Here is a 25,823-nt window from a genome sequence, read left to right on the forward strand (position 1 = left end):
AAGCAAAGCAGTCGGAATAATCACAGCCTTGTTTGTTTGTGCTTTACTGGATGTTGAACTATGCACTGCTGGAGTTGTGCTAGGTTCAAAAAAATGAAAGAAAACCCAGGAGGGAGGAGGATGAGAGAGTCCTGCGTGATTCTGGAGTAGCAAATGTAGCTGAATTTATTGCAGCAAACATTGTGGCACTCATTCCTGCCTGATCCCCAAGTATAACAGCGTATCTGGGTTTCTTAAATAAAACTTTGTTAATACTGTTCTCTGGGGCAAGTCTCCTTATTCCATCTCTTACAAAACAGGTATTTCTAACACATGCCACTATTGTGGGCATATACGTTTTCCTCTTACTTTCAGCATGTGATTAAAGAGGAAGAGATCGAAAGTTATTGGGGCACCTGTGTTTTTGAAGTTTAAGATGTGTCTGTGGCTTGTTTACCATCTCCTGTAATTGTGGTATTTGGTTACACAGGTTTGTGGGGGAGAGAGAGAAGCAGCACAATATGATGCATGCACAATCCCTGAGCTAATGAAAAACTGTGTTTTGTAGGTCTTTATTCTCACGCTAACCTGCTGGGACGTCTCCTTTATCAAACCATGCCTGCTACAGAGGGTATTAATATGCCAAATAAAAGACAAGCACTGTAGAACAAGAGCTTTGAAAGCTTAGGTGTACTGATTCATTGGTTGGTTTTGCCCTTTATTGTGGTCCACGTATAGCTTTGGGCTATCAGAACAACTGGTTATCAACTTGCCTAATTTACTAATCTACTGTGGGAAGAAAAGAGCTGTTTTCAGTGGTGAGAAGGCGATTGGTTGTTGAACCAACACTTTTTCTGTTTTCTCAACTGCAGTCTCCAAATCAAATAGTGTTGTAAACTTTTTTTAGCAGCCCGGCTGATGCCTTCTGAATGCAGTATGGGGTAATCTGAGAAGCACATATGGAAAGCCATTAGCTTTTAATTGCAAGATGGGTGTGTTGAGACTCAGTAGGAAACAGTAGTAGTAAACAGTAAGGTATGCTGAACTGTGTGAGATTGTGTGGCTATAATTAAAGAGCTTCTCCTACATGAGCTACCCTTCACAGACCAGTTGAGAACCTCTGCATTGCAATCAAGTGTAGACGTACTGCATCATAGGTATATTGTGAATTTTATCACATTTTATTATATGGTATCCTGAAGAGATTTTTGCTTCTTGCTTGAGCTGCACCTGTGAAATCTCAGGTTTTTGAATGTGTACCTCAGGATAGATGATTTGTTTCTGACTGCGTGTGCACTGCATTTCCACAAGTTTGGAAGCCAAAGTAAATGCAGCAAAGGGACTAAGGAGTAATTTCTAGTTCATGCTGCTGCTGCTCCTGCTGAAGTTTTAGATGTTTTTCAAATCTACTGACCCATACATTCCCATACATAAGACATTTGGAATGTCTTATTCTTCTCTTACCCTTTTGTCCAAATTTGTATTTGTCCATCATGTGATTCAGTATTCCTCATCTTGCGTACTTGTTCAGAATTCTTTCAAACCCAAAGAAACAGAAAAAGTAGGCAATGTGAGAGGAAGAAGGGGTGTGTTGTGTTTTCCTTGCGGCTTTGTGGTGCTCAATTCAGTGTAGACTGACTGTTGCAGTCAGAAACATACCTAGAGAAGCAGATTGGACTGACCGGCAATGAGTTGTCTGATGGCTGTGCAAATTCTAAGCATATTGAAGAAAGAAAGAAAGAAAGATGGTGCTCTCCAAAATAGAAAGCTCTTGAGAGCTTGAAAGATTCTAGATTAATGCGTATTTACCTTCAATCTTCTTCCTTCCTGTTTTATGCTGCTGATTTAGTCTATCTTCTCCCCAGGGAAGTAGTACATGGTCTGGAAAATGATTGTATTCCAAAGGAGTCCAATAAAAGGAGGTTCTTTTGTCTTATTTAATTGCTCTCTAAATGAGAAAACTTAGCTTTAGTGGAAGGGATTTCACATTTGTGTTATTGACACTGAGGAAACTGAATGAGTAGTAATATCAGTATGAGTAGATTTTCCTTGGTTGCTGTTAGGCAAATGTAACTTTTCTTTCCTAGGCTTGGGGGCAATTTGTTGTGTTTTCCATTGATTTGATTGTTTTAAATGTTGATAATTTATTTGCTGTAGCTGCAAAGTTGTTGGCAGAGAATTTTTCTTTGCTACAATACTGAGGAAACAAATGGCTCCTAAGGGTTCCTGGCTTTCTATTTTTTAAATTTTATTCTCAGAAATTCTACGTGCTAAGCATTCTGCTTCAGAGGTAAACAGTGAAGTTTGTATCCTGAGAGATCCAATGTTACTGTTTTCCTGTTCTGAAGATTTACTATTTACTTCTGACATAAAAAAGTATTGCTGCCAGACGAGCTCTGTGTCTTACCTGTTTACAGTCTTTGCTAGACTTTGTCAATTTGCTCTGATAGCACATGGGTCATTAGTATTTATTGCTTTATGCACGGGAGTCGATGTTTGTGAAGTATCAACTTTTTTATGCCATTAGGAGATTTCTTGATGCAGCTGGAGACCCGGGACTCCCCTTCTCATTACCTGTCAGGGAATTACAGACCACATAATGACTGGCACTCAACTCTGTCAGCGAGGAGCGGAGCTATTGGCGTTTTCACGTGTTTTTTGAGGCTACTGTGTCAGTTTTAAATTTCTAATTCTTCTAAGTTGTTTCTGCTGTAGTGCTCTTGTCCGGTTGAGCAAGAAAGATCCCGTTGTGGAGTGAGGGCAAGCACAGAAGGAGTATGGCTGTATCTGTTTTAGCAACTTCTAATCTCGTGTCTGACAGATATGGATTTATCTGATTAGATTGCTTTTGTGTGGTACTTGATCGATTTATATGGGTTTGTATATAGTGGAACCACAAGGATATGAACCAGTCATATGTCATCTGAAAAAATTGAGAGAAATTATCAACATAGTTTAAAATAGCTTAAAACACACAAGCATAATCTTTGTCCTGAATATACACAGTGCTACGCTAGGATTAATTCCTAGAAAAATAATGGACTTTTTTGAAATTATTATGCTTTTCCTAAAAACAATGTTTTCTGTACAGCTTTAATCAGAGAGATTTTTTTTTAAGGCTGGGAATTAATTTCATATCCAAATGAAAAGTAAGAACTGTCCAAAGCAGTCACTTGCTCAGTGATTAACGAAGTGATTAGTGAGCTGTGACTTGAATCCGGTTTTTCAGGTTGTCTTTTTGTGGATAATTTCTTGAATACTGATGTGATTCCAGAACCACACTGGTTGAGAAGACAGAAGGCAGAGCACTGGCACTGCATTATTTGCTTATACTTTTATTCAGTTGCTTAAGTGAATATTGGGCTTTTGGGAAAGATTCTGCATTCTTGTGTGACTTCCCAGCGTCACTTCTCAGAGGAGTTATTGGTGCTGATAGGAGCCCTTTCCACAAATGTCAGTACCTGGGACGTTTTGAAAAAGCACATGAGGTTCTTTCCTTACTCATGTCTCGGTAAACACGAATGTTTGAGGATGTGCATGAAGCAGGACCGCCGTACCTGGCTGAGGTCTGCAGCATCTCAGTGTAGGAGGGGGTAGCAGGGGCTGCTGGGCATGAAGGGGTTTCCCTGGCACTCCCCATGGCTCCAGTGCCTGCGCCCTCTCCCAGTGGTGCTGGAAATGGAGGCTGTTAGCTCAGTGCCCTCTAGACAATGTGACCAGCAGGGCCTTTGGAAGGCTTCTTGAAACGTGCTATTATAGGCCGCTTTGTGATGAAAAGAGGTCTTACAAATATCTTCAAATTTAAGCAGCGCCATTGTGGGATTTTTCTTTGTGTGCGGGTGTGTGTTTGTCAGCCAAATCATTTGTTCAAAGTTAATCTCAATTACAGAGTGTATTGTTCATAATCCCCCACGGTCCCAAAACAATAGCGGAGTGGATGTCTACTTGAATGTATATTTACATATTTAAATGTAAAATATGTTGGTGTGTATATATAATCTCACTTTCAAAGTGGTGATTCGTTTTGAAGAGATGGATATTTCCTGCGGGATTCTGCCTTGTAGGCAGTACCATCATCCATCCCAACAATCCTGGAGGCCTGAGCCAGGTGGCAACAGCTCTGACCCTGCAGGCAGCCCTCCAGTACAGCCCTGTGCTGGGATCTGTGCTGCTACAAAGCTGAGGGCAGCGGGCCATGGTCCTCAGCTTATTTGAGACCAGGGGTGCTGTGCGACTTTACTTGTAGTATCTGCAGAACACCTTGGCTTTCCTTCTGCTCTTTGAGCAAAAAGAGACTGATAGACAATAGCCAGGAAGCAGAAGTAATTCCCAGGTTGTACACACTATGTAGAAGCCCCCAGACCATAGCAACCTGTCAGTGAATTTAGCTATCATTTAGCAACATGGGACCTTACTGAGGTGCTGAGTGCTGGATCTGTTGTATGCTTCTCTGTTTTGCCGACCTCACAGAAGGTTCTCATCATTTTTCAGCTGTAGGTATCAAGCAGGGGATTCCTTTAGTAAAGTCTCATTTATGTTTTATGACTGCTGGGATACTCTTGAGCAAAACCAGCAGCTGCACAAGGTGTTCGCAGTGTACATTTTTGCTTCACACTGAGTGCTCTTTTCCTGTTGCACTGTGTAAAGTCATGGTGTTGTTAGCAAGTTACTGTCGTCTCCTTTTTGCCGTTTATTCACTCTAGGACTATTTTTTGGGTACATTACTGTATTATTACGTGGAAGTTTCTGTGTTTTCCTTGTGCTCTGCTTGTCAGCAACTTTGGGTTTCGTGGCTCTGTGTGCAGTTAACTTCCTTCTACTTCTTACTGGCTGCATTGCCTGTAAGTAAATTGGTGTGCTGTTGCGAGTGGCTCTCTTGTCAGGCTGATAAGATCACACCACCAGGAAAGTATAACATTAAAATCCTGTGCACAATGTGATCCTGTTCATTTTAGCTCTTGTACTTGTCCAAGGACAAGAGAAAAGGTTGTTTATGGGTGGAAAGTGAGGCTAGAAGTGAAGATAGTGGAAGATAAAACATCTAGCTGGAAGAGAGAAATCCTGTGCTGGGACATTCTCATTTCTAATTAAGGTATTGACTAGAAATGAACTTTGAAAGCTGATTGGGACATCCGAAATAATACAGAACATAACACTGACTGAGAATACAGAATATTGATAAGGGTTCGTGACAGAGTGGGGGAAAAAATATGTCCTCTATTTTTCCTTAGATTTGATATCATGTTTGAAAATACAGTCATATCAACAGGCAAAAGTACAAAGATTATTCTGCAAGAAATAGGTCTGTATAACAAGAGGTTTCTAGTAATTCCTGACTTGCTATATTTTACTCAAAGAAACGAGTGCTTTCCAGATAGGACCTCTGAAAAGAGGCAAAATTTAAGACGTGCCTTAGGGTATGGGGACTTCAACCCCTTAAAAGAATCCCTGCAATTACCTAACCTGCCAACTTTCCAACAAGATAAATGGAGGCACTGTAGCTTGAAGGTGCCTTGGTTTGAATGAGATGCAGTAAGTAAGGTCTCTCTGTTCTTACAGGAATCATAGATCTGATAGTACTTATAAAAGAAGAATAGAGTTGGTGCCCTGCTGACTAAATTGTCCTCTAGAGGAGTATTAGTTACAGAGCTTCTTTGTTAACTAGGCTGTATGCTTAAACCACTGTGAATTTCTCTTATTAGCAGGCTTTTTAATAGCTTTACATATGGATGTACTAAGTAAATGCAGGTATATCTATATAATTTATGCATATGATGTGTACGTGTACAATACTTTCTGTATAAATAAAACTTTGTGAAGTAGAAATTGCATGATTTCATTACTGCTGTGCTACAAATAAAGAAAAACACAAGCATTAAAATACTGATATTAGGAGAACGGTAAGCCAACTTCTGCTCTTTTGGTCTGGGTGCTTCCCAAAAGGTCTTTCTTCTCTTTAATTTCCCAATTAGCTCTTGTGGATAACAGAGGTGTTTCTAAAGTCTTTTTATGCTGAAAATTTCCCAGTTGCTCACCTGTTCATACTTTTACCTTGAAAGATGAAGTAAGTCCGTGAAGTGCATGTTTGTAAAGAGTACACAATAATGGTTTTCAAACCACCTTGGACAGAATAGCTGATAATTCTCATTTACCCCATGGCAACACAAAGTAAATGTTGTATAGTACAGCCCAGGCACCTAAAAGGACAGCAGACCTTTCATACAGTCCTGGGAGCAACCCTATTATCAGCTGTCACAGTTGATGTGATCAATACCGTTGCTATGATAACCTCCTCGGCAGAGGAGCTGGATGGATGGCCGTGTCGATGTGCTCTCCCCAGCCTGAAAAGGACATCCTGCTGCACGCATGCGTGCAGCACAATAGGGCCTGTGTTCATTGCAGGAGGGTGGCACAGCCCCGCGCTGGCGTCCTGTGAGCTTCCTTCTTTCTTTTCTGCTTTTATGAATGAGTTGCGTCAGGTTTGCGAGGAAATCCCTTGAAGGCATGCACTTGAGGAAATGCCTGGGACATGTCAGTCACTCCACCCCCACGGGAGATTAGCAAAATGAGAAGCCATAATGCGACCTGATGGAAAAATGAACTTAGTTCTTGTCCCTTCGTTCTTCCACACACACGCTCAGCATGTCAGGGAGGTGCTGGGGAGAACTGTCAAGTTGTGCCTTGATCTCTGAACGACCGATAATTTCATCACGGACGCCACTAACTGCTTCATGGGTTTTCTCCTTTTGGTTTGTTTGTTTTTCAAGCACTTTGCGGCTTACCGAAGCAAATGAAAGCTTTAATCCAAACACCATTTAAAAAACTTAGCTATTCTAAATGCAAAGCCGTGTGTTTTCTGTATCTTTTATCAGCTGGGTGCCTATCTACTTTTTTACACAGAATTCGTATTCATTTTGAATAGGGCCTTTTCTGCTGCATTCGGCTTTTGGAGTTTGATTATATGCTTTTCAGCAGCATTTGTTTTATCAGCACTTCCTGCAGCATTCGTTACACATTACGACAGCAGAGATTTGATTCCGTTTAAAAGAATACCGTATGATGTATGGAAAAGCAGTAATTGCTTACCTGTTTGTCAGATGCATTCTACTGTGAACACTTCCAGCGTTACTCTATGTAGTATCAAGCAGTGTTATTTCTTGTTTACATTTTCTACAGCAAACAGTTTCAAAAAAGAAACAATGAAAATAGTTTATTGCCAGCACCACATCACAATTAAATTTCCATTTATAGGGACTTGGAACTGTTCTCTGGTGAATACTGAGTTCACACATAAATTAAGTTTGAAAACTTCAATCTTTGTTTTCCATACGCCTAATGAAATACAAATACAATTTTGTGCTTGTCAGAAAAAGGAAAATTAACCTGTAGTGAGAGTTGTGCCTGGAGTATTGTGTTCAATGCACGTTTGGGAGTAGGGGCTGTGAGGTGTCCTGTAGAGAGCTAAGTTGGGCCAGTTGTATTTATATACACCTTTATGTATGAGGAGGAATAACACATAACATTCTAGGTGGCTTTTTACGAATGTTACTGGTGCTTGAAGTGCTAATCCTACTATTTCCGTGCCTTGGAAGACTGACTGTCTATTAGGGGAGGCTAGCTGTGAGCCTCTTGTGATGGAGATCAGGCAGCATTCTTACTCTGAATACACCACTTTGAATTTTGTCCAAGTTCTGTAATTTCTAAAAATAACTTTATTTTTGTTATGAAAATTAGACAGCAGTTAGTCCTTGCGTCTTGAGCTCTTTGCCCAAGCAGAGCCCAGCTGTCTTTGTGTTCCTCGGATGCCTGGCCCCTTGTCTCCAGAGGAACTGCTGGCATGAGTCAGACAAATGAAATCACTGTCAACCAGAGTAGCATGCTCTGTGTCATCCCAATTATTTGAAGCCCCAAAGGTCAACTCATGATTTGTTTTATATGTGAAATAGCTCTCTGCCTTAATTCACTAATAGAAATAGCAGTATGCTCCTTGGCTTGCGTCTTGCCAAATACTGACAGAAGTACAGCTACCTTTCTCTTTTCTTTTATCGTGCGATCTTCTTGTCATGCTTAAGAATTAACATTTTTTCCTGAAAGTTAGAGGGCACATCACAACATTCCTATTTTTTCACATCTGGTTTCACAGTGATTTAAAACCAAACTACTCCCACAGATCCAAAGATCGATGTAACTAGCTTTATGTGATAGGCCCAACAACTTGTAGTTAGAATTTGTAAGTGCATTGACCAGTGAAGGAAATTCCTCATTGAAAACATTGAAAATTGCAGCATTTTTTGAAGTGAAATGGAGCAGCTGTTTTGCAGTACTCAGATGAAATTGAAGAGAAACTGTGAACTGGAAACTGGTGTTGAGTGGAAATACAGAAGCAGCCTTCCTTACTCGCAATGGGCCAATGGGTTCTGGATTGCTGGTGAGGGCAGGGCGTTGTTGTTTTCCCTCTCCGGCAAGGTGAAGGAGCTGAACACGAATATTATGAGGGCTGTGTATTTTACACTTTCTTCTGTCACTTTGATGATGGTTTAAAGAGTGAAGTATATAAGCTGTGATTCTAACGGGAACAATCCCAAACATGAAATACTGTGTTGAAGTGAAATTGATAACTCATTTTTATTAGCTTTCATATGCTCAGGTAGAATTTGTGGGATTAATTCTGAAAGCTTAATCCAGATGGAAAAGGTTAAATTCAATGCTGAGGGAATTTGATTCCGATTCATTTGTTACCGTTGCTGGTTCTTTTTCTCAAAAGAATTAGAGATTAAGTGGAGAATTGTGCATACTATCCTAATTTACTGACATCGTTTAACTCCATGAACCAGCATTAAAGAAAACCTCTTAGTTAGCTACTCTAGTAAGTAAACAAGGAGACACGGTCACCATGCCAGTTTTTATGTCTTGTAGCTCGTATATTAGTTCTTGCAACTAATGCACCTTTTCCTTTTTCCTCAGGATTTGTCTGGATCCATTGATGATTTGCCGACTGGAACTGAAGCAACGCTGAGCTCAGCTGTTAGCGCATCAGGCTCTACAAGCAGCCAAGGGGAGCAGAGCAACCCTGCACAGTCTCCATTCTCCCCTCATGCTTCACCACATCTCTCTGGCATCCCCGGGGGCCCATCACCTTCCCCTGTAGGCTCTCCTGTTGGAAGCAACCAGTCTAGGTCTGGTCCCATTTCTCCAGCAAGTATTCCAGGTAAGCTTGTTACAACAAATACAATTAATAGATTTATTATTGTATATTAAAATTACTTCTAGATTGATCATTCTTAATTCGGTCTTAAGAAATGCATAAATAAAGCAGGGATAATTTCAGCTTCCAAGTCCTCAGAGCTCTCAAAATTCCGAACTTGTCTCCACGACTATATTTGTTAAATGTCTTTTTCACGGCCCAGTTCAGACAACTAATACTATTTTTATGTGTTTGGTTCAAGATCATCTATCTATCACATATTTACAGGATCCCTTTTCTATTTTTACGTTGTATTTTTGTTGTCTTTGGCTCTTGGAGTTGTATGATGACTTGTGACCCTTAGTTTGAGACATAGATTTTTCAACTTCATGTTTTAAAAATGGAGTTTAGGAAATAAATGTGAAATTTCTTATGAGGTCTTATTTAATACTTGCAAAGATCAACACATTACTAGGAATACAGACCCAGTAGTATTTTAAACAACGGTATTACATTTGCCACTCGCTCTCCTTTGACAGTGTTGGTACAATATCATCCATGTATATTCAGAAATTTGTGAAAATCTTCTAAAGTATTCAGAAGAAAAAGGAAAAAAAGGATATTTGGTATTTCATATGAGTTTGTTCTCTTTTTGATGCTCAATTCTTTTATTGTTTTCTGACATTTTGAATGCTAGAGAAACTCCAAGTAGTTGGACAGCACTGGCATTACTCTGAAGTGACATCAGTTGCTGACAAAAGCACAACAAATCAGCATGAAGCTCAGTTAAAAGGAAGAGAAATTACAACTTTTTATCATTAGATGTGCTGTGGACCAAATGCAAGTTGAGATGCAGTGAGCAGTATGCTTTTTGGTATTCCATACAAAGGTTAAACCAGGGAAATGTACATGCCTATCTGTATACAGAGGTCGAACTAGATAAGCAAAGGCGAGTAAGCTCAGTACACTCATGCTGGTTGCATCTGAAATGAGTGTGTCAAGCCCTGATGCAGCATGTATACCCCATAGTCATTTCTTTTTCCCTCCAGCCTCTCTAGCTGGCAGCATGTGCTCAGGTGGGGCAGGAACAGCAGGAAAAGTGACAAGACAGAAGCCTCTGCATTATAGGCAGGATGGTGACCTTGTATTTGCTGTGCATCTCACACTGCGCAGCGTAGAAACCTTTCCCTGTTATTGAGTGAAGTCAAACAGTTCACTCAGCTGGAAAGGTAGCTGTTCCCACAGTCTAAGCCAATCGTCGCACTTTGCAATCAGGACCCAATTTGGTGGCTTTAAGGGAAGTCTTGACTTCCTTCCTGTCTTGTCTTAGTTTGTAAACTGAGGTTCTGATTTCTTGGAAAGCTCTCAGCTTGATTCAGTTTTGACTATCTCTGAATAGTCAGATTTGGCCAAATATAAATTGATTGATATTTTAGCTGCCTGGTTGCTGAGTAGAGGAGGAGTGTTGTGAAGGTGAAAATAGCTTTATTGTAGCCATGACAGAAAAGGTGTGAGTAGGGAAAAGTAATAACTTTTATCAAATTAATTTCTTTGGGGTAAAAAGAGGTGGGGGCTGAAAGATCAGAATCAAAGTCACTTCTCTTCAGCTGAGCCCAAACTTTTGTTTCTGTTGCTGACCTAGTGAAAAGTGTTAGCTCTTCATAGAAAATGTGTCACCAGTTTGAGTGCAAATTTTCTAGTCTGTTGTGGTAACACAAAAGGCATATTAGGAAGTATTTTTATGAACGGCGCTAAATCGGAATTGCCTGCCACTGATTTCCCTGGCTTGGACAACCTTCCTCTTTACCTGTTTTGATAAAGGTAAGCTCTCAGTTGTGAGCACTGCCGTCTTCTGAGGAAGACCAGGCAGCTTCATTAACTCTGCTGCTGCTGTTGCGTTTCTCAAGCTACAAAATGGAATGAGTAAAACTGCTATTTAAAACCCAGTGACTAGTGGGACACTGTTGGATGCTCGGGTTTCCAGACCATGTGAACTCCACTGTGCTCATCGTTTCTCCCCATTCACCTGCTTTCCCACCGTTGTGCTTCATTGCTAGGATTTTATAGGCTTCTTCATCTGCTGTAGTCACAGGACACTGGCAAAAAGTAATAGAGCTTGTTTGCATTTCTCTGGGCTGCCTGCAGTGTTCAGGTTGTGGCTGTTTTTTGAACATACACTGTGTAGTCTGACGTCTCTCCTTTAATAATTTTGTTCCACTCCTATTTTCCTCTTTCTTCTCACCCTACCCTTGTTTGTTCTGACCTCATTCCTCTCCTATTACCTCCTGCAATGTTGTGCCACAGCTTCTCCATGTGACATAGATTGGCTCTTTCAATCATTCTCTCTCCAGCAAGTCATTGTAAAATGAGCAGCTGTTGTGTTGCTGATAGCTACAGCTAGGGAAAGCCAAAATGTTGCAGGGGGTTCTTGGTGGGAAGGTCTTTAAAATAAAGGTGTTGCTTTCCCAGGGTTTACTGGAAGAGAAGCATCCTTTTCCTCATGCCTCCTTCATTGCAACAAAATTGACGACTAATTTAACATCAAAAGGGCAGGAAAACAGACAACCCCCTATTAAACCTCCCAAATGGCTGATTCAGTTCCACTGCCTATTTAAGCCGCTTCTCCACCCCACTGCAAGTCTGCCTTGCCGTATTGCTTTCTGTCACACGTTGTGAATTTCATGGGAATGGACTGGCACAGGCAACACTGACATTGGCACATCTCTGCTCAGTGGGCATTTCCTTTCTGTGCTCTGAAATACTGAACAGATATTTCGTGCAATAAGTGGCACACGTATACAGCCTTTGTCTCCATTTATATTAGTGGAATAAATCAGAGAGATTTATCTCTAAGAGCAGAAAAAGCAACTTCGGCATGTTTTGTTTTGAGAGGGTTTTATCTCAAAAGGGTTAACACTTCTCTTTCTGACACACTTTTGTTACAGGACTGAAATCTTACTCTCTTACAATTTTTAATGATGTAAAATGGTATTCTGATGTCCTAATAAGTGATTCACTATTCTACTTTGCCAGAATTCCTGATCTCTTTATTTTGTAGCCATCTCCGTAATTAGGGCTCATGTTCTTCCAAAAAATGAGATGCGATGCCCTGCACTGCTTTAGGTCTTTAGCCGTGCCTGATTCAACCCTAAACCATTAGTGGAAGCTGACACAGCACATCATCAAAATGCACTGCTGTTGCCAGAAGACCTAGTGGATGTTAATTTCACTTCTTTTTTTTTTTAGCTTCCTGCCCAACCATTCCGGTTTACCAACAAAGCAAAAATGTAAATACACTAAACTCCACTTTCTCCCCCTCCCACATCTCCAGTTTTGATCTCGGTGGCCAAAGGCTTTTGTCAGCTCTTTCTTCCTTGTGGTATAAGCAGCAAAAATTTTTAATATTAAGAGTTGTGTTGAAGATTGCTGATAAGCCAGGGATCGCTTAACATGTGATGGATGAGCAGATTTTGTGTGAGTTAATAGATTATATTATTTTAAAACCTCTGCAGTAATATTAATAAGAAAATAAGAGTATGTTATGCTAATAATTAACAACAAATGCTGCCTTCAGAAATTATGGTGTACAAGTATTTTTTTTACGTACGTCAGTATTTTGACATACACTTTCAATGTATTTTAGGTTACTCTCTGAACGAACAAGCTTATTTTCACTCTGTAAAGCATAAGCTGCACTGTAGTTTTTACTGTTACACTTATATTAGTGTCTTCATTTATAAAGGAGTCTTCCTTTTCATAAAGGAGTTAGAATTTTCAGGAAGAAATCCCTATGTGGATACTCTTACCTAGGAATGCCGTTGTCAATCTTCTCGATTTATTCTGCCCAGTGGTCAGCGCCCTGCTCTGATTAAAATTATCCCAGATCTTTAATTCTGGTAATTATATGAGGCAGTGGGTGTGTTCCATTCTGTGATCAGCTCTGCTCTCTTCAGACTGGGGATCTTTCCTTCCTGAAGTGGTCAGAATTACAATAGCACTCCAGGAAAAAATGGAGGAAAAGGGAAATGGGGCTGCTCAGAGAGTGCTGTAACAAGAATTCTTCTTTTAGTGTACGTGTAAATCAGTGTGTGGGCTGACTAATGGTGTAAACAGTGACAGAAAAGAAAAAAAAAAGAATAATGGTTAGTCTGTCGTAGTCTTAAAGTTAGTACTAAAATCTGAGTAGGGCAGTGGTTTATTTTGTGCTATATAAAAGGAGAAATCATAGATTTGTACTGTTTGCAGAAGTGGCTGCAGCAAGACAAGCTGATGACACTGGTTGTGCTTTAAACAAGAATTGGGAAAAAAATTTCTTGGCATGGAGCTATTCCACATGCTTGCTCTATTGACCACCACTACTGGTATATTATAGAGCATGGATCCTTTTCAAATATTGAGGGAGAGAAGAGTACCATACAAAAGTGAATTTGTAATGCTGTATTCTTTGCTGAATTTTTACAGGTACCTCCACATAATTGCAAAACTAGAAAGAGGATTATATCCTTTTGAAATGGACATGGTCCCCCTGTCTAGAAAGATTATTTTAACACATACATCAATATTTTCCCCCTCGGCTTCTCCGGAGGCAAAAACCTTGCAACAAGCTGTTGCAAGGAAGATGCATGCTGTTCATTGGCATCCACAGCAGAAAAAATACAAAACACAAAATGCCATTGACGTAGCTGTGTTCTTAATCACTGCTACTGCACAAAATATCTATTCAGCAGTTTTGCAATTCTAAAATACTTACGAATGAAATACATGAATGTTTCATGTAACAATCACTTAAACCTCTTTCTTTGAAAGTTTGAACAGCATTTCTAATTTTTCTTTTTTTTAGAGGAAGTAAAATAGGTAAATTGCAGGCCCTCTTTCTGGAGGAAATTTTGATTCTGGGATATGAAGCAGCTGATTTACGTTTTCTATTACAATTCAGCCTGGGTCACCACTGATTAACAATCTGTTGTCCCAGGGCATCATGAAATAAGTAAACAGTCTCAGTTGAGTTTCCTGAGGAGAACCCATGCTCCAGAAGGTGCTGTGAGAGCTGCTCTTCTGCAGCAGCCTGGCCAGAGAGATCAGGGAGGGAGGGGGGCCTCTCTGCAGAGGTGTTCTTCTCAGAACAGGTGCAGGAAATGAAATGAGACACAGACATGCTGTTCAAGTTCCTCCTGTTGTATTTTCTTTACGACAGAGGGTTTTGTATTCCAAAACCACCAGCCTGCTGTTTTTCATCATCTTGGAGTTAAGCTTCAGGTAGAAAAGCAACAAAAAGATCGCCAAACTCAGTGTGCCCTGGGTGGTGGTTTTTAGGGATAGTTTGTGTTTTTTAGTTTGTGATGTTTTCATTTGCTTAATACCTGATCTATCAGATTTTGTATTTCGTAGTAAGACATTTCAGTGATTTCAGTGTTGGGTTGTAATTGCTGCGCAAGAGAGTGATGAAGAACCAAAGCCCCATCGACAGATCATCCTGCAGGCTCACAGAGCACAGCATCCAGCACCCTATGTGAATGTGCCCCAGGGGGGACGCATGTCCAGTGGCTGTGCTTTGTCCCTTGCACTGTTTGTCTCCTTTTGCCCCTGCTGGAGCTGTTTCCACCACTCTGGCCATATGCCCTGGCAGCATGCATGGGGCAGGCCACCTCCTGCAGCCCCACTTGCCCTGCACTTATGCGCATTCACCTGGAGAAAGGAGGCTGTTGAAATCCAATTAAAATCTTTGCATAATTATGCACGTGCTCTGGTTCACACATTACAGTTCAACCATACTTAGCAGAGCTGACAGGATTTGACAGGTTTATTTGGTTTTAGTTTTAGATGTGTTCTTTAAGGCCATCATTGGTTTATTGTTGTTTACATTTAATGTACCTCTTTTTTTTTTTCTTGTGAGACCTACTTAGATTTTTGCAGGAAATTTAAGGTAACGTGTATTGGTTTCTTAAAGTTTGATTTTTTCTTTTCCTGTGGTTGTTATTTGACCATACATAGTACTACTTTTCCTGTGTTGCAAATAGTGCATTCAGTACTATCGTAAGTGAACAAGTTGTCTTTCACTCCCTTACCCATTGTGATATTAGGCACTGATGAATGAATGGGAAAAACCTCTCACATTTTGTTCACATTCACAGGTAGTTATGCCTGGGCAAAACGCGGCATAAATGCAGTCTGCCCCATGGTGAGGTGGGTTTTTAGAGCTTTTGGTGTTGGTGGGGACTGTGTATCTCTGCCCTCAGGCGTATGTATAGCAACCTTTGTACCTTAGAGTCAGGGTCAGAACTGCTTGGACAGGAACACGGCACAGCTCTCCTTAGAGAAGGAACCTCAGCAACTGCAAAAGCAGCTTGAGTTACTATCAGCTACAAAAGAGACATTTAACTTCAAAAAGAGAACATTTCCAATACTTCCAGGTAATATTTTAAAAAGATTAATGAAAAGCAAAGCATTCTCTCTTTAGGGACAGAGTTTATGCAGGTTGAGCTGTGGAGAGCTTCAAACAGCTCTGTAACAGCTCCATTCTGCAAGTAGATACAAAGCGCAAAATGCCAAGTGGGCCTTCAGAAAGTAAACAGAGAACATCAGTGATCTGCAACTGCAAACGTTCCTGTTTGCTCCCTGTCTCCAGATAGCAGTGGACTCAAATTATTGTGATGTGTTGATTGATTACAGCCGTTAAGTTTCTTAGTAATCAGTTTCATCACTTATTCTCAATTCACACTTGCACCTTTGATTTCTCTTCCACAACAGGGTGATGTGGGTTGTCGTTGACTAATGAAGAACAGAATTGGTTTCGGCATGAGACAAACGGAATGCCGACACCAATCCCAAAATGCATTAATCTTTAATAATCCACATCTGCATGTTTATAAATGATAGAACCAGGGGTTGCTAATGCTGATCGTCCTCCTTCCAAACAGAAAGTGACACAGCAGCGGTGGCTGCGGGCTGGGTGCTCAGCTGCCAGCCACCCGCCTGACCTTCAGAACCACAGGGAAGTTGTGAGCTGTTGAAATGCGTGAGGAGTCGCTTGCACACCGGTGTGCGGAGCTCCTTGCTGCTGGGCAGGCCAAAGTGTGGCAGGATGGATCTTGTCTGTGGGGAGAGCAGCCCCAGCATTAGTGGAGGCAGGTTGCCTCCAGGTGCCTTCAGCCTTTGTGCATGCACGTCACCATTTTCTTCCTCAAGAGCAGCACTGGCTGTGCATTTTAATGCAGAAAGAAGTGCGGATCAGCTGAGGAGAGTTTGTTCCTTTTGAGGATAGCATTAATGAGAGCACATGCATTTTACTACTAAAATGCCTATTAATCACAGGTGATGGAGTAGTACAAGAGGTAGCAGGCAGGCCTAGCAAAATAGCTCATTGCCACATACCAGCTCTGCTCCACTTTCCATCTACCTGCCTGAACTTGAGAGGCTTGGGAGCAGGGAGGAGTGAAACGCACCAGAGCCAACGCCACCAGCTGATTAATACTGATCTTGAACAGTTCTTACACGGAGCTGGGTCAAGGAAAAAGAAATACAGATAAGGAACAGCACTTTCATTTCCTATTTACCTTTTCTTTGGTATCTTGCATGATTTTACAGTAGAAATACTATAAATGAAAGTTTTGTTAAAATTTGGCAGTGCTGAAATCAGGACTGAAGGTTTCTATCAGATGGCAGATACTGGACGTGTATGTCTGCAACATTTCTCATGCTTCTCAGGCTCTACAAGAAGCAGGCACCATGAGGAATGGTTTGGAGAAAAATTCTCTTTATAGTTACGACTGCAGTGCAGAGAATGAACACTGATAATGGAAAATTATTTCTTTGGGAACTTGGATTTATTTCCTAAATTGAATTACTATGTTTTTAATTTAGGTGCGTGACAAGATAGGTTTCATTTCTGGAAGAAATGAGCAAAATATAGTGAGAAAATGTTCCCTGTCCTTTGTTGAGAGCTTTTGGTTTTTTTAGCACTTGTATCAATAACAATTTAACATTCTGGTTAATTGACATTTTATAAAGAAATTGAGAGTGTTTTTTCTCTAGCTGAAGCATATGCTTTTTGTATTAACAAACATGTAATGTCACGTCCCGAGTAATTACGAATGACTAAATCCAAGCAGTCGTTTAAGTCTAAATGCAAGCTAAGCTATCATTTTTGTGAAAGGCTTAAAGGGACAGCGTGAAAAATACAGTATGTTTACAGGATTGGGATCATTCGCTAAAGAACATAAGCACTTCTTCTTGATGTTTTACACAAATTTCAGAGAACAGGACCCCAGAAAAAGCCTGGGATCTACAGAGATGGGAGAGAATGCACTGAGCAAGTTGCTGCCTTGGCCCCTGCGGCCCCTCCTGCCCCAATTTGCTCCGTGCTCTGGAGGGAGGTGGTGGCACAAAGTGCAAAACATGTGGCGGGGCAGTTGAATGAGACTTGGGGAAAAAAATGAAGTCGGAGGCTGAGCTTTGAAGAGGTTTCTCTAGTGAGGAGCAGTGAGTGAGTGGGGAAGAAAGGAGCGAGCGCCTCATCTAATCTTTCTCATGGGGACCCAGGTGGACAAATTGGCAACCCTGTTCACAACCCTCCCCCTCTCTCCTTTGTACCGTAAGAACTGCTAATCGGATCCATGCTGCTGCAACTGTGGTTAGTTATTAACAGAATAAAAGCAGATTTCTTCAAAAGAACGGGTTGGGGAAAACGGCTATACAAAATTGCAAGGTTGTTAGAATCTTAAATGCACAGCGGTCGATTTTTTCCTATTCTGAATTATACGCTGAATACAGTCTTTCATCTGTCACTGTGCCCGTTTCTTCAGAAGGCAGCCAAACATTAAGCTTCTCAAACAAAAAAAGTGTTTGAAAGAGGAAAAATATTGGGGAGGTGGAAGAATAGGGAAACGAGGAGGAGAACTCAGGTTTTGTTTTTATTAATTTGGCCTAGTGAGAGAAATAGGAGTTTGCTGCTTCTATTCAGCTCCTGCGCCCCAGCCTCCAACAGCCACCATTTCTGAATGCGGGGATTAGGGAAGACTTAACTGGTTGCTATCCTGGGCTGCGTGGTTCTGGATTGGCCTCCAGCAGAAACATCGTGTGCTGCGAGCTCTCCTGAGCTTAATGGAAATAACGCATCAAATGAATGTGGAGTTAGGCAGAGAGGTGAGAGCTGAAAGAATTTGATCCCCCGAAATGAAACTTCTCATAACTATAAAGTGAAATTAAAGGGCGAGAGTGGGTGTTATTGCGGATAGGGAAGCCGTGATCCCTGGGTTTAAGCTGACTTACGCCTTCACTTATAAAAATAAATGTGGTGTCCTTAATTTTGTGGGGCTCTAGTGCCTTCCTGGTTTGCAGCAGGATTTTGAAATTTGTTGGAGAGGATCCTTTTTGTTGGGCAGACAGGTGCTCTCTGTGGCCTGTGAAAATCCGCTTGTATTTGGATGAATCGCGCTCTTTTGAAAATTTCCATTGACAGCCAACTTTGGGCTTCCTGCCAAAATCTCAGGGAAAGAGAATCTGTGATGCGGCAGCGCGATGCTCCGGTCCAAACACTGAGGTGGCTCCTGGATGGGACACAGATGAAATGGGGCCTCCTGCTGCCGCCACTGCTGCTCTCTTCTCTCCCAAGTAAAATATGCCTTTGCTTTCAGGGCAGTACTTACTTTCCTGTAGCTTGACACTCAGCCCATTGTCAACTCAGGTAGTGCTAACAATTATTCCACTTTATACTAGGGTGTTTCTTGCAAGTCTCCTTGCCTTACTCAGGGGTTACACAGCCTGGGAACAGAATTTGGAAGTCCAATTTGCCAGATTCCACTTCTCCTTTTTTTTCTTTTCCTTTTTTCTTTAATAAAACACAAAAACACAAAGGTCCATAATACAATGAATTATTCTGTAGTGAGGGTGACATTTGGATGATGTTCCATAAGTAATACCTTGGGACCACGCACTGAATAATGAGGATGAAACAAGATATCAGATAGCTACCTCATCCTGTCAGTGTCATCTTTGTTTTAGAATTCAATGTAACATTGAATTCAAACAAGTAGCTTCTGCTATTGAAATAAAGATGTTTATCCTGTTGCATATATGCAAAGAAAAATTGGATCAGAGGTTCTGCAGGCCCCCTTAACTCAGTGTTGCACATTTTTTAATGCAGATTTTAGAAGAATTTAGCGCTTTGGTTACGGTGACCTTGTGGAACTTGTTCAGAACCCAGTTCTTGGTATGTTGAATGTAATACAAATAAGCGAAATAATGTAGATTGTAAATTCTAAGTATAGCTGTCAGAAAATTGTGCACTTGAAGAACAGGACTTTTTGGTCATTTTATTTTGTGTGGCTTGTATGTGATACTGGTGTATGTTAGCTAATCCTGTGTCTTTGGAGAATAATGCGTTTGTTAAGAGACACTATGGCAAATCAGGACCTGGTCTAACAATATCTTCAATAACTTTGCAGTGCAGAGCATCCATGGATTGAGCTCAACAATCCTCACACTGAAAGCATCTTTGCGTCGCTGCAGAAGAACAAAGCAACTGCTTATGGTCTCACTTTTAGAAAGCAGTGCATCCTGTGGCCAAAACCATCCCAAGGCTAGAGGGCCCTGGCTTGTCTGAACTCCCAGGTCTCAGAAAATGCCTCATTGAGAAGGCAGCAGAGAGTTGCCAGAGCTGCTATTGCTTGCAAAGGCTGTTAGCTGCAATGTGGTACTGAGCGAGGCCAGGAGGCCTGGTTCAGGCACAGGTGCCTGCGTTGCACCCTGAGGTGGTCAGCAATGCCCCAGCTGTTTGGATAGCCAGAGTATGGGCCTGGAAATCTGAATGGGTTCCCGTGCTGCTGGCTTTCTGAATATCTCTTATCATGTGGGAATGAGGAGAGTATTAATGTTTTGTGTATCTTAATTTGAGGGATATTCAGACAACCATTGTTTATTATTCAGATGAGTAAGTTACTTTAAAAATACTGCTGGTGCAACAGGAAGCTTGATTACAATGTATAAATTAAGGAAGAAAATAATCTTTCCTTTTTAGGAGTCATAGGCTTTGTAAGATGAAAGAGATAACACAAACCACATGACTAGCCTGCCTTTATGCTGCCCATAGAAGAACTTCTTTCCTTTGGGGTCATTTGCACCTCACTTCCAATTTCCTGAAAAGCCCATTTAAAACAATCCCGTACAGAAGCCTATTTATGATCTGATGTAGGGATCTGAAACCAAGTGTCCCTTCCGGCCTGTGGGCCTCTACTGTCACATTAACTGTGATATAATCCCATTATTTTATCAGATTTCATCTTAGTACTCACTAGGTTTCCTGGACCTCATTATTCCTAAGAGGAAGTTGTTTCAAATTCCAATAATGGTCTGATTATCATCCTAAACACTGCACTCTTTTTCCTCCCTGATATTTGGCCACAGATGTATTTTTAAAACAAAGTCACAAAATTAGAGCTTTTCTTTTTGTCATGCTAAATAATGTGCATGTCTTTGGTCTCCTGTCATGCACATAGACATTCTCAGTTCCCATTCCATTTTGCGTTAGGCCTTTTTGGTTATCATAGAATCACAGTATCACCAGGGTTGGAAAAGACCTCCAAGATCCTCTAGTCCAAGTTTTGTGTGCTTGAAGGCTCATTAGTGGTACATCGGTTTCCTTACCTTTGGTAGAAATAATTCTCTTAATTCATCCTAATAATATATTTGTTTGATTCAGGTCACAGTAAATGTTTAGTTGTAATCATCACCAAATATGCTCAGTTTTTTCCGGTTTACCTTTTCCAATTTCTAATTAATAGTCCTATGGCTTTTCCATTAGAAAGTACCTCTTTCTTATCTGTAACTACAGATTTTTGCATTTTTGTTACTCCAACATTAAACTTGTTCCAGTTTCCTAGGAATTCAGTTGACTATCTACTGTATTGAGTATACTTGCCTATTTTGTAGTTAACCAGTGTCATTAATACAGTTCTAGGGCTTAATTCCTAAATTAGATTGAGAATTGCCCCAAAGACAGCCAACAAGACCTTTAAGTGCTGACTTTCCTGCAGCCCGAACCTGTTGTTCCCCTTTCAGCACAATCTGTTTCTGTGATCAGTCCCCCTGATCCCCATTTCCCAGTTCCTCGTGCATCTTGAAATTCCTGTACTGATATCCATCCTTTCCTCCTTAACCAGTAATTTCCCAAGGGGAACCTGTTATCACTGAAGTGCTTTCTTGATTCAATTGTTCAGGCACAATTCCGTGAGGTATTGTCCAGAGCAGTACAGAGTACCGCTGCTGAGCATCCTCCAGTGTCATTACATTGATGGAAGCAGAGAGCCCTCAGCATGTTTCAAAACGTTACTGATTTGGGCAGTAATTCATCACAAGGACCCCTCCTCAGCAGGATATCAAAGGTCTGCTCTTTCTTGCTATGTTGGCTCTAAGGAATTTACTTTTTACACTTTAACTGCAGATTTCATGGCTATAGTCATAATGCAATCACCATTTAGTACTTTTCACAGACCACCTTTTTTCCAGAAGTACAATGCAGTCTCTTCTATTTCAAGCATAGATTTTAAAAGTCTCATACCAAATGTTTAAAGGCATTTCTAATGTAATTTCAAAAACAGATAAAAAGCTTATAGCTAAGTTATTTAGTAGTTTAGATTCTCTCACCTCTTTAACTGACTTTGTTTAAAAAAAAAAAAGATATCTGTTTTAACAACTAATTTTAAGATAACTGTATACATTCTGAAATGATTTAGCTCGTATGTTAAATCTAGGTAAATGAACAAGTGTGGCATTACGTATTCTTTTAACATGCATTTGCTGTGATTTTGCATAATGAAAATACTGTGAAATATCTGTGGTGTTCGCTTTGTGTAAGTTTTAGCAGGTGGATTATCTCACCAATGTGGCAACAATACTATACAAAAAATGGGAAAAGGTCATTCCTGTTTAAACTTCCATCTGTGTGTCATGGGGTCAAAGGAGGCAGTAGCCTGTCGGTGAAAAAAATATATATTGTTTTTTAATTCTCTTAAACATGAATTATACAGCTTTTTAAAAAGAAAAGAGGTTGTTTTCTTTTGTAGAAGTTTTCCTTCCCTAATAAAATACCGAAGTCTGTTCATGTATTATTTAAAGCGACTTCCAAGGATACCAACTACAATACTGGTTGAAAGGGAGGAGGATTAATATCATTTAAAGCAAAGAAATGAAAAATCTTTAAGGTCATTTCTTTTCTTGACAAAGAAACTTAAAAAGCGTGGCAGACAGGATCTTCAAAGGTTTTTAAAGTCCTGTCATCCTCTTCCAATCAATAGGAGTTAGATACCCAAATTAAGAGTTCAGTTCAAGCCTTCAAAGGTACTTAGGTGCTTAACATCTTTTTACCTTTCACATCACTTCTAAGGGTAAAACGGCAGGTCCTCTGAAAATATTTTTGTGCAGTACTTGGTATGTCCAGCATCTGGATAATTTGGAGCACCCCGTGATCATTAGCATAATGGCCACTTCTGTTGCGTGTTAATTCCTTCTTAGAGTGTATGTGGAGGGGATTGTCTTGTTTATGAAATTGTTTTCTTTTGTGAAATAAAATCTTAGGCCTCTGGTTTCTTTCAATTAAAAAAAAAGAAAAACAAAACACCAAGATCAGAATGCAAGCTTTAAAAAGTGAACTGAAAAAGAGCATGGATATTTGCAGAGGCTGTAGAGAATTCCACTGAATTTGTAGAACAACTGAGTGTGTATTTCCAAGATTGCAGATGGAAATGATTTCTCTGTAACGTGTCATATATGCTCAGCTCTAGAGCTTGACTTTCCCTGTCTCTGCTTGCACATCTGCATGTGTAGGATAGGGCTCCTGCCAGGCAATTGAACTTAATACCAATGTAAAAAATTAAACACCTGCTATAAATGTATTCGGAGTATGTTGCCTAGTATATATCTTCTGCATTATATTAATGCCTCCTAAGGTTGGCCACCGTCAGACAGGATCCCACTGGGAGCTGTAGGGTGCAGTCAGAAATACCTCTGCCTCTACCAGTAGCATTAAGTATTTTAAAAGTCTTCAATGGTTCTTGGGAAAAACGATGAAAAAAACATAGTTGAGACTTTCTTGCAGCATTCTGCCTGGTAGCGGTGCCACAGGCATGGCCGCAGTAGTGCCATGTTTCTTGGTGCACGGACACGTCAGCTCGGCTGTGGTTACACAACCACATTTCATGGGTTTTCCTTTTGTTCACTACACTTCTCTCTTGTTTTTGGTGTCAGTGTGCTGGCTGGCCATAGGTGGTGGCCAGGACTCTGGGAAGCAAGCAGGGTAAGGCAGGCACTGCCCCTTTCCTCAATTCACTTCCAGCTTCGGGCCTTCTTAGCTCTGAAGAAAGAGCAACCCCTGCTGGCTCTTCTTCAGCTGGGCTCCCAGCTCCAGAAATAACCACAGGAACCTCGCCTCAGCCATTAAAAAAGGGTGGCTGCTAAGCACGAGGAAATGATTCTCAGCAGGCACAAATCTATTTCATGTGTTTTTATTCTTTCCATTTCTTTTAAACGGAAAACAATCTGAGCAGTTTCTGAGGATGAGGGATATAAATCTGTCTGCTGCTATTTATAACATGCTTGTCACTGCAGTGGCTAAGTGCTTAAAATATATATTTGTTGCCTAACCTGAGGTGGTCTTCAAGTGGCTTTGGCTATTGAAAGCAGCCACATCTCAAAGCAGGAGTCCAGAAGCCGTCCTGCCCCAGTCCTCCCCCTGCCCAGGCTGCAGCAGGCTGGATGCTGGGCCTGGTAGCACTGTTAGGGTGGGAGGACATATGCAGGGTTGGATGGAGACCCAGAGATGTGACTCTGTGATCTCTTTCACCAGTGCAATGAGCACCAGCATTAAGCGCCACGTAGCCGTATTGAAAGGGGAGTTTTAGTGTCCTACACCTCACAGTGTTGTGGGTGCCATTCTTCCTCTGTAGGTGGATGGACATCAGTGGATAAACTGTGAGTGTCTTCTGAACGAGGCCGTAGAAATGAGCCTGTCTGTTCTGAGAGGATATTTCAGCAAGCTAATATCTTTCCTTTGCCTTTACTTGAATAACAAGACGCCTCTTTTCTGTCTGATCCCTTTCAAATATGCTTCACGTTTACCATATACATCTGTGTATTACTCTTTATTCCCAAGTTCTACATGGACAGTCAAATAATATTAAAACCACTGATTCATTGAAATACTTTTTAAACTGTTGTTGCTAGTCATTTTTGTATTGACTGAATTTTTGGTTGGTAATATTCTTGGCAGCAGGCCAGGTCTGCCTGGCAGGAGGCCAGTTTAAGCTCGGCAGGATGGGCCCTATTGTTCAGCAGACTTGAATTTTGTTAAACTCTCTAACAGAAATATGTGTCAGGAGATTTGCAGCTATAAAGTGGATCATGTCAGTGAGGTTGGGAACTTGCTCAATGCAAAATTGTACATTTCACCATGCCTGTTGCTAAATATGTTTATGCATGTTTCCTCCTTGGGTTTCTAAAAGAAAGAGTAAAGTATCCTGAAAAAAGCTAGACCTGTAGGACTCTGTCTTCAACTTATACAGCTGGTACTTTCTTTGTTGTTGAGTGGTTCAAAAATGCAGCAAGGCTTCGTTTTGTGCACTGTAATGTTAAAAGCAAGTCTGTTTTCCCTTTTTTTTTCTCTGTATGTTACAGGCAGTCAGATGCCACCACAGCCTCCTGGCAGCCAGTCAGAATCCAGCTCCCACCCTGCTTTGAGCCAGTCACCAATGCCACAGGACCGAGGTTTGTTAGGTGTTTGGGTCTTTTTATAGCTGGTGTCAAATGTAGCCTTCGTTTCAAGTTGTGCATTAACAATGTGAGATTTGCTGGTATTTATGTTCCTTTTCCCGAAGAAAATAATGACAATCCTTATTGTCTGAGTGTTTTCTTCTCTGTGCAAAGAGCAATTGAATATCAGGTTTTACCAAAACATAATTGGAAACAGGGCTTTCTTAAAATACAGTGAATTCTTATAAGTATAAAAACAGTTTGCTGTAGATGCTTGATTTATGTCCTAGAAAATTCACCTTTTTGTTGTCTGTCTTGGAACTGAGATCTATAGAAAGTATTGTAGAAATAGTTGTAGCTGCAAGCACTGTGGTTTGATCCTGTTCTTACAATTCTCTAATGTCTTTGCATGGACATGATAGCTTGTCCTCTAGGCCAGTTCTGGAAATAAAAATATCTTTAAGTGTAAAGGGAAATCAGCTATTTAGGTCAAATGGTTCAAAGATTTGGAATTTCCAAAGAAAAACCTTGCAGGCAACAGCACTGTTCTGAAACATAACTTCCTAGCAAGTGCTCACCAAAATAAACAGAGGGTTATTTTCTCTTAATATTACTGTTTATAAACTTCAAACCTTTTTCCTTTTGCCTCCTTCCTTCCTAGCTCATGTAAAGAGAATTATCACAGCTTTTTCACATGGCAGTATGATTAACTGATGTAAACTGGGCACCCCGTCCATGCAGTGGTTAACATGTGCCAGCAACAAGCTTTCAAAACAGACACATGATAACTGTAATAAACATGGAGTTATTTATGAAATGCCCCTCCTAAAATGTCTTGCTACCAGAAATATTCCAAGTAGCACCATATGGGGATACCATAAATACTAGAAGTTTTCTCACAGTGAAACAAGTTGAACTCACA

General features: G+C 40.7%; 1 protein-coding gene across 2 annotated transcripts in view; it reads left to right on the forward strand.

Moving 5' to 3' along the window:
• The first annotated feature begins 8,904 nt into the window (after positions 1–8,904).
• The window catches only part of LOC104909751 (AT-rich interactive domain-containing protein 1B-like), a 58,780-nt gene continuing 41,861 nt past the window's right edge, over positions 8,905–25,823 (forward strand). Inside the window, exons 1-2 of one of the 2 annotated variants that reach the window (XM_031552486.1) lie at positions 8,905–9,187; positions 24,827–24,916. In XM_031552486.1, the coding sequence (XP_031408346.1) occupies positions 8,920–9,187; positions 24,827–24,916 (358 nt within the window). In that variant the 5' untranslated portion in view covers positions 8,905–8,919. The remainder of the gene's footprint in view (positions 9,188–24,826; positions 24,917–25,823) is intronic. The other variant, XM_031552487.1, reaches the window with a different exon arrangement.

This window comes from Meleagris gallopavo, chromosome 2, assembly GCF_000146605.3.
Source record: "Meleagris gallopavo isolate NT-WF06-2002-E0010 breed Aviagen turkey brand Nicholas breeding stock chromosome 2, Turkey_5.1, whole genome shotgun sequence".
NCBI classification, from domain to species: Eukaryota; Metazoa; Chordata; class Aves; order Galliformes; family Phasianidae; genus Meleagris; species Meleagris gallopavo.